At 44.2% G+C, this 8,658-nt stretch overlaps 1 protein-coding gene across 1 annotated transcript; it reads right to left on the bottom strand.

The window, feature by feature from the left end:
* Positions 1-5,054: 5,054 nt before the first annotated feature.
* On the bottom strand, positions 5,055-8,293 carry fzd2 (frizzled class receptor 2). The gene has a single exon (XM_077526964.1). The coding sequence runs from the start codon at positions 8,112-8,114 to the stop codon at positions 6,480-6,482; it is 1,635 nt and encodes a 544-aa protein (XP_077383090.1). The 5' UTR covers positions 8,115-8,293; the 3' UTR covers positions 5,055-6,479.
* Positions 8,294-8,658: the final 365 nt, after the last annotated feature.

Genomic DNA, 8,658 nt, shown 5'->3' with positions numbered 1-8,658 from the left:
GTCCCTTCTTGCCCTCGAGCGAGCAAAACAACGTGCAGGAGCCAACATCCGAGCCAAGGGACACAGGAGACGACCGACACCCAGAGGAGCGGGTGTCGACGGAAAAGTGAAGGCTGCGTGAATGATCCCGTCCGCAGTTTGGCGAGGCATCATCATCATCATCATCATCATCATCATCATCCTCAGCGTCAGCCCTACAAGACGCCGCCAGACGGCAACCTGGATGAGTCAACGGCAAAGCATCTGATTGTGTTTCCAGATGTTTCAAGGTCTCACGCAATAACCTTTAGCTGAAATATCAACATCATCAGAAAGAATGCACGCCTATTTTCCCTCTTGGATGCAGACAAAAGGATTCAAAGTTGGTGGATTAGAAAGTGAACACAAGCCTGTCTGAATGCCAAGTTTGCCTGATGTGAAAAGGGAGCCAGGAGGGGCTACATATAGCGAAAAAAACATCATCAATCAGGCATAAAAAAAAAATGTGTTGGTACTCAGCGGTCTTCAGTTTACAACGGTCCTGAGAGTCCTGACATGTGAAATTTCAAATTAACAAACAGTGTGCAAAAAGTTAGTTTCAACAGTGGCGTAATAATATGTTGAAGACTGAATTCCCGTTAAATTGCTTGATATTTGACAGCAGGGTGGCCTGGTGGTTAGCGTGTCTTCCTTAAATCCTTTTCGCACTGCACTTATCAACTGGCATTTTGCTATGTGCTGCGAGGATGGAACACAATGCTGCGTCGAGGTGCAACACGCAAGGTAGGCGTGAGCTGCGAAGTCAGAAGGCCCCTACAATAGGAAAAGGGGCTGGCGGAGTGATTTCAGGGTGCTCACAGCAATAGAGCAACCAGCAGGAAAAGCCTTCCTCGTAGAATACTTCCTGGTCAGTTGCTACGCAAACACTTCCAAATATGGGCAAGCTTGCATGCTTGGGTGTTGCCGTCCTTGCACAAAGTAAATCATGTATTGATAGATAATAATAATTATTATTATTATTATTATTTATTTATTTATTTTATTTATTTTACATCTAGCATGCTATTTTAACAAAGAGGCTGATGATGACAGGCTCGGTATGGAAAACATTTATTTGACTGGATTTGTTTTGAATGTCATCAAATTGGAATTTGAAAACCTACCAGCGATATACTGTGTTCAATGGGGTTCTACTGTACTTTTTTGTGTTGGAGGGTAGTTTTAAGGCACACAGACACAAACAGTTGATTGTATATATTTTAGTTTGCGCACATTTAAAAAAACAAACAAAAAAACAACAACTTTTTAAACAGCTTAACAGCCTGTTTTATACATATCGTAAAACCAAACATAACATATTGTTTTAGGGAAATCTGGTATTTTATCCAGGGTAAGACCAATAATGCCTGTGCAGTAAAGATATTCTGAGAGTCACTCTTTGGCTCGAGAATAGATTATTTTAGTGATTCTTTTAGTGTCACTGCCTAAGTGTTACCTAGCTGTATTTAATTTTAAGTACAAGACATGCATTTACTGTAATCATCGTTACTATTTTTTATTTTTTTTAAGTGTACTGTAAAATATATATTTTTTTACATTTTATGTGCAATACATATATATATATATATATATATATATATATATATATATATATATATATATATATATATATATCCATCCATCCATTTTCTTGACCGCTTATTCCTCACAAGGGTCGCGGGGGGTGCTGGCGCCTATCTCAGCTGGCTCTGGGCAGTAGGCAGGGGACACCCTGGACTGGTTGCCAACCAATCGCAGGGCACACAGAGACGAACAACCATCCACGCTCACAAGCACACCTAGGGACAATTCTGAGCGCCCAATTAACCTGCCATGCATGTCTTTAGAATGTGGGAGGAGACCGGAGTACCCGGAGAAGACCCACGCGGGCACGGGGAGAACATGCAAACTCCACCCAGGAGGGTCCGAGCCTGGACTCGAACCGGAGACCTCAGAACTGGGAAGCGGACGTGCTAACCACTCGACTACCGTGCCGCCCTTATATATATATATATATATATATATATATATATAAATGTATTGCACATAAAATGTAATATTTTTTCAATTGTTGCAATAATATTGAATATATATATATATATATATATATATATATATATATATATATATATATATATATATATATATATATATATATATATACAAATAATTAAATAATTATATGTAAAGCCCCATTTTGGAGGTTTTTTTTTTTTTTTAATGAGGTACTTGATGTAAAAAGTCTGAGAACCTCTGGATTTATTTGATTGAATTTGGATATGTTTTGACTGTGCAGGATGAACACATTCTTGGAGGTTGCACTGTATTTTAAGTGTGCACATGGATACATCCAGCTTATTGTAATGTATTTATATGTATCTTTCCAACAGATATGTCTATTTTCAGCTGGACTGTATAAATTACAGGCCACATTATTGCTATGGTGTTAACATGAAAATGGAAAAATCTGCTATTTTAACAGGGGAGTGTTCTCATTCTACGTTCCCTGCAAACGCAGGTTTTCCATCAGGCTCTCCAAACCCCGCGCCTTTTTCACCCTGAAACAATCCCTCTCGCCGTCCTCCCGGAGCCATTCTCCCGCTCCCTCGCTCGCCTCTCTGCTTGGGTGCAAAGCCAAACAAGCCAGCCATTAAGTTGAGTTAAGCGCAGGAAGTGGAGGGAGGCAGAGAGAGGGAGGAAGGGTGGGCTTTGGGGGCCAGGCAGCAGTGTTTACAAGGAGCTAGTCAGGTTTCAGCAGCACTTTGAAGTGAGCAGCGCGCTGGAGACTGTCTGTCACTGTAGGCCGAGGCCTCGCGCCGCTCCACTGACTCACTCACATTCCCCCCATTCATCTGAGCGGAGAGAGGAGGAAAGGAGGGCGGGGGGGCTCGAATAGACAGCGAGAAAAAGCGAGGCACAGGTCGATTTATGTCTCACCCCGCCAACCCACCCCTCTCTCTTGGAGTATCTCTTCCTACCTTTCATCAACTCTAACTGTCTGTTGTTCAAGCCCATCTGCAGCCAAGCCCAGATAGGAGATAAGAACACAAGAAAGACGCTCTTGTCCGGCAGGTCATAGGAGACTGTATAGAAACGCGGAAGCCTCCCAGTAAACTAATATGATTACATGCACGCACACAATGGTACATTTGGAGCCCCGAAGCCTCCCTGCCTGCGAGGCGACAGGATCGGCTTCCCACATCTCCCTCCCCGGCAACCGAATACACGCACACACACACCCGTGGCCTTCATGACATCAGTGCAGAGATGCATCCATTGGAGCTAAGGAGCACAGCTTGGGGGATTCCAGCTTGGCAGCGGAGAAGTAACGCTGAAACCACCTTGTTTTTTTTTTCTTTTTATATTCCCTCCAACAAACAGGCAGGCGGGAACGCTTTCACGCCTATCCGATGGCGCAGGCGTTTCTCGCCAGATGATCCCTGTGTTGTTTTAACCGCGGCCTCTCGAACAAAAGGGGGTGTTTTTTTTTCCCTTTTCTTTCTTTCTTTTTTTTTTGCACTTGGTGGTGTTATGTGTGAGGTGAGCCACCATTTGGAGAGGTCACGTTCTCACAGATTGTAAGATCATTCACAACCACCGTACCACAGAAACTGTTTCGTTTGTGGTGGCCATCTTCATTATACTACCCATAGACATCCTGTCTAATTTATTTTTTTTTTTAACAATTTAGAAAGCTCTCATGCTGAATGCTCCCAAAAAGTCACTTCTGAAATTTCAGCACACTGAGGATCTACTGTACAGGAATTTGTTCACTTCTTTTTGTGGCATGATAACTATAAAACAGGAAATAGAATGGACTGCTTCATATAGGAACATTTCAAGCTGTCCAGTACACTATGGCACCCACACCACCAAGCCATTTTCTACATGAACTATTGTCACTTGGATCAATGGTGAGCTAGGACCGCTTCCAGCTGACTTTGTGGGAGAGGCAGAGTACATCCAAGATTGGGCTCCAGCCAACTGCAGGATAAATATAGACAACCAACCATTCACACCAAAAGACAATTTCAAGTCTCCATGTAACCTAGAAGCAAGTTTTGCAGTGTCGCAGGAAAACTCACACAGACACGGAAAGAAAATGTGAACTCCACAGTGGAAAGGCAAAGCCTAGATTCAAACCTCCAGCTCACAAACTGTGAGGGAGGAATGTTAACCACTCATCCACCGTGCCGTCACTTACTATTAATTAAATAGTAATTAAAATTTTGAGCATGTATTTTACTGAGTAGCCGCTAACAGCTAGCATGAAAAATGACCAGCAAAAAGCACATTTTCCCTACTTTTAAGGGTAAGCTAATCCAAAAATTGTCTTTACAATAACCAAAGAGGCATTTTGATTAATATTGCATTTGGGGGACAGGAATTAAGCTGTAAAATCAATCCGTTTTTATCCATCTCAGGCGGTGGTCATTTGGCCACTTTGCTGTCGACTGAAAATGATGTCACAGTTACTCAGGTAATGACCAATCACAGCTCAACTTAGAAAACAAGTGACCCATGATTAGCCATTACCTGAGCCCTGAACAACTGTGATGTCATTTTCAGGTGACGGCAAGTAGCAAAATGTCTGCCCTCTGAGATGGAAACAAATGGATTTTTTGCTGCTTAACTCATTTTCATCTTATTAATCAGAATAACATGTTAAGACTATTGAGGCTGCATAGAACATATTATTGTACAGAAAATTTTTGGGTTGACTTCCCTTTTAAAAGGTGGTTAGTTTTTACTTTTTTTTTTTTTTTTTTTAAGATAACTTTTCTTCATTGTGACAATGTTACTTAAAATATTGGGTGTAACGTTAATACAGGTTTTATGATGGTTCACCTCATATTAACCGCGATGAAGCATTTGTTTTTAAAAATATTAACAATAACTAGACTTTGAAGGTGCCACTGTATTTGGAGTCCCAACCCTTTCTGTGAAAACAAAATGGCTTCTTTTGGACACTTCAGCCAAGACTGTTTAATCACTTGAGCACATATTGTACGGAGGAACATACACTACACGAATCATTCAGTTTGACAAGTAGGTGTTTAATCTCCACATTTGGATTGACACACATTTTTGGTTTGATGTGATCTTAGGACAATTTAGTAGGAAACTGTACAAAGTTTTAACATGTATCAGACACACTACAAGTAGTCCACAAATATGGCTGATATGATGCCATGGTAATGCTATATTAGCACATACAGTCTATTACTTTTTGTACAACATCCTACTAAATTTACGCAACAAATTTGGTTATTCTTGCACAACAGGTGAAATATGGACATTCTACTGTAAAAACGTATACATACACCTGACAAGAACCCCAAGCTATACGACTCCCCAAAGATGTCAATCATTCATACGTTTTGATTAGCAATAAAGCATCAAATTGTTGTCTCACAATCATTAAAACAATGAAAGGTTTTGTAGTCATCACACTGATGTTTATATTATGTATAGCTGTGAGGCATAATGCTATTTTACTAGCCCGCACAGACAAGTCGTGCCATGTTCGATGTCCGCCTGACATATTGCCGCTGAATGATGCTTCCTGTCCGCCCGCATTTGAAATACTAGATGAGATCTCCAATTGGTGATGTTGTTCTGTTTTGGAAAACAAACACATCTCCCAGGATGTAAAGAGAAATCAAAACTGGAAAATAGAAAGTATGAACCCATGACATCAAGTGAGCAATTTCTATCAGCAATCATTCCGACCCAATTTTTTTTTAAAGCAAAATAAAATATGATCAATTGTTAGTTGTATAACTACACAATGGTATTTAGTAGTTTCCATATAAAGTGACTACATACAGTAATAAAGTAAAGCGGTCCATTTGTACATTTAGCTGACAGAACTTGAAATTAGTTTATGTCAATTTTGTTTTGTTTTAAACACAAAAAAAAATCCAGCATGAATCAGGCTCACAACACTGCAAATGTTGTCATTATTATCATTATTTGAATGGGGAGCAGATCTATTTGGCTTTGGTGCAGTGCAAAAAAAAAAAAGAAAAAAAAAAAAAGGCAATTACACTTGACAGGTAAGCAGAAGTATTACTGTATTTTTTTAAATACAAATATATCATTTCATGTTTTTACAATTACTATTTACACTTAGATTTAATTACATGTGAAATGCTCATCGTGCTCCTGTCTTGACTGCTGGATCATGGCGCCAAGGAGGAGGAAGAGGAGGAAAAAGAGGAGGAGGAGTTGAGCACTTCAGCACATGGCGACGTCGGCCATGTTTGTTGTGTGTTTGTTCAGTCAGGCTGTCCCGTTCGGCCGTCATTAATCCAGCTTGCTGCCTGGTCAAAACCCAAACGCTGTTCAGTTTCGCAGCTCGGAATGCCGAAGAACATGCCCCCCTCCTCACTCCAACACACAGCCGCCATGAAAAGCACAAATCAGCCCGTCCAAGAGCTTGCGGCGGGCCCTTCATCCTACACGGTGGTCTCTCCGTGTTTGCCGTTTGTCAGCCGGGTGTAAAACTTGTGCCAGGAATGCAGCGTTTTCCCGGACCAGATCCAGAACCCAGACGTGATGCCCACAATGAGCGTCATCAGATACTTGATCATGTAGACGGTGAAGTCCGGCGTCATGCGGGGCCCCGTTTGCGTCGGGCACGGGATGGCCAGGCTCCTGCAGCTGTGGCTGACCCAGCTGCGCTCCCAGTGCGGGCGGAAGGCCTGCTCGTAGAAGAAGCACGCGATGACGATGGTGGCGGGGACGGTGTAGAGCACGCTGAAGACGCCGATGCGCACCATCAGGCGCTCCAGCTTCTCTGTCTTGGTGCCGTCGTGCTTCATGATGGTACGGATGCGGAAGAGCGAAACGAAGCCGGCCAGTAGGAAAGAGGTCCCGATGAAGAGGTAGATGAAGAGCGGCGCCAGGACGAAACCTCGCAGGGGGTCCAGGTTGCTGAGGCTGACGAAGCACACGCCGCTCAACACGTCGCCCTCGATCTGCCCGATGGCCAGGATGCTGATCGTTTTGACGGCCGGCACCGCCCAGGCCGCCAGGTGGAAGTACTGGGAGTGGGCCTCGATGGCCTCATGGCCCCACTTCATCCCCGCCGCCAGGAACCAGGTGAGCGACAGGATGACCCACCAGATGGAGCTGGCCATGCTGAAGAAGTAGAGCATCATAAAAAGGATGGTGCACCCTTCCTTCTTGGTGCCCTGGACGATAGTCTTGTAGCCGTCTGGGTTGAAGCTCTCGTTGCACACCACTTTGTCGCCCAGGAAGAAGCCTGTGATGTAAGCGATGGAGACCATGGTGTAGCAGCCCGACAGGAAGATGATGGGCCTCTCGGGGTACCTGAACCGCTGCATGTCGACTAAATAAGTGGTGACTGTGAATAAGGTTGACGCGCAGCACAGGACCGACCAGACCAGAATCCAGATGCGTGAGAAGTGGATTTCCTTGTCGGTGAAAAACATGTACCCGCCGCCCCGGGCCGGCTCACACGGAGCGGCACAGTCCTTCTCCTCCAGGAACATGTAGTTTAAGTATGGGGGCACCACCAGTGCACTGGGGCAACGGAAGGGCTTGTCATGGCCGGAGACCAGCGAGACGTCCTGGGTGCCTGGAACGGGCAAAGGTGGGACGGTGGCGGCGGAAGAGTCGTTTTGTCCCACGCAGATCTGACCGTCGCCCAGCACGGGGAAGTTCTCGCAGCGGAGTCGATCGGGCCATTGAAAGCCAAACTTGTTCATGAGTGCCTCGCAGCCCTGCTTGGCCCTCTCGCAGATGGACCTGCAAGGTGGGATGGCCTTTTCCAGGACAGTGCAAACTGGCGCGTACATGGAGCACAAGAAGAATTTCAACTCCGGGGAGCACTGTACCTTCACCAGCGGGTAGAACTGGTGCACTTCCAGCCCGGCATCTTCCTGGTTGTAGTGGCCCACTAAGTTGGGCATGATGGTTTGGTTGTAGGCGATGTCCGTGCACAGGGGTATGGAGATCGGTTGGCAGAATCCATGCTCCGGGATGACAATTCCGTTGTCTCCTTGATATTGAGCTGATATCACCACAGGCAGAAAGAGAAGGACAGACCAAGTCCCACACAAAATCATTTCGCCAAGTTTTGATACAGCAGCTTAAGTCATATAATTCAATGAAAAGCGTGTATAGCAAGCCTCCTGAAGCAGGCTCAATGATATAAAACGTGAAATAGGCTGATCATTCAACCAGAGGGTCGTCCTCTTTGTTGTTTGGTCTTCGTTTGGAGCGCTGCTGGCTAACTTTTTCTTTTCCCAAACTCCCATTCCTTGTCGTGACACTTTAACGAGAAGAAATACGCCTAGTAGCATCTTCAAAATAAAAGCGTCGCGGTGACTTCGCGAAAAAGATGCATCGTTTGCATCTACTATGAAAAAAATAAGCATCAATATTGATACTTAGGTTCGTCAAATTGACTATGGCAATTACACTCACTTATACAAGGACTAGGAGATGGCCAAAGACGATGTCTGAAGAGTTTGGCAAATTTCAATATTTTATTTTGAAGAAGACCGTGGGAACAGGTAGCTTTATCGTCAAACTTGACACAACAGCTGGATTCCGCTGCCCAACCAGACGTACGAGTTTGCAAGTGCATGGAAAGGGAGGAGGAGGTCC

This window comes from Festucalex cinctus, chromosome 1 (assembly GCF_051991245.1).
Source record: "Festucalex cinctus isolate MCC-2025b chromosome 1, RoL_Fcin_1.0, whole genome shotgun sequence".
Taxonomy (NCBI): Eukaryota; Metazoa; Chordata; class Actinopteri; order Syngnathiformes; family Syngnathidae; genus Festucalex; species Festucalex cinctus.
The sequence above is the reverse complement of the archived record's forward strand: the minus strand, read 5'-3'. Positions and strand labels throughout refer to the sequence as shown.

What these genes read in the sequence shown, in the direction of transcription:
- fzd2 (XM_077526964.1), bottom strand. Translation starts at nt 8,114, where the DNA reads ATGATTTTGTGTGGGACTTGGTCTGTCCTTCTCTTTCTGCCTGTGGTG.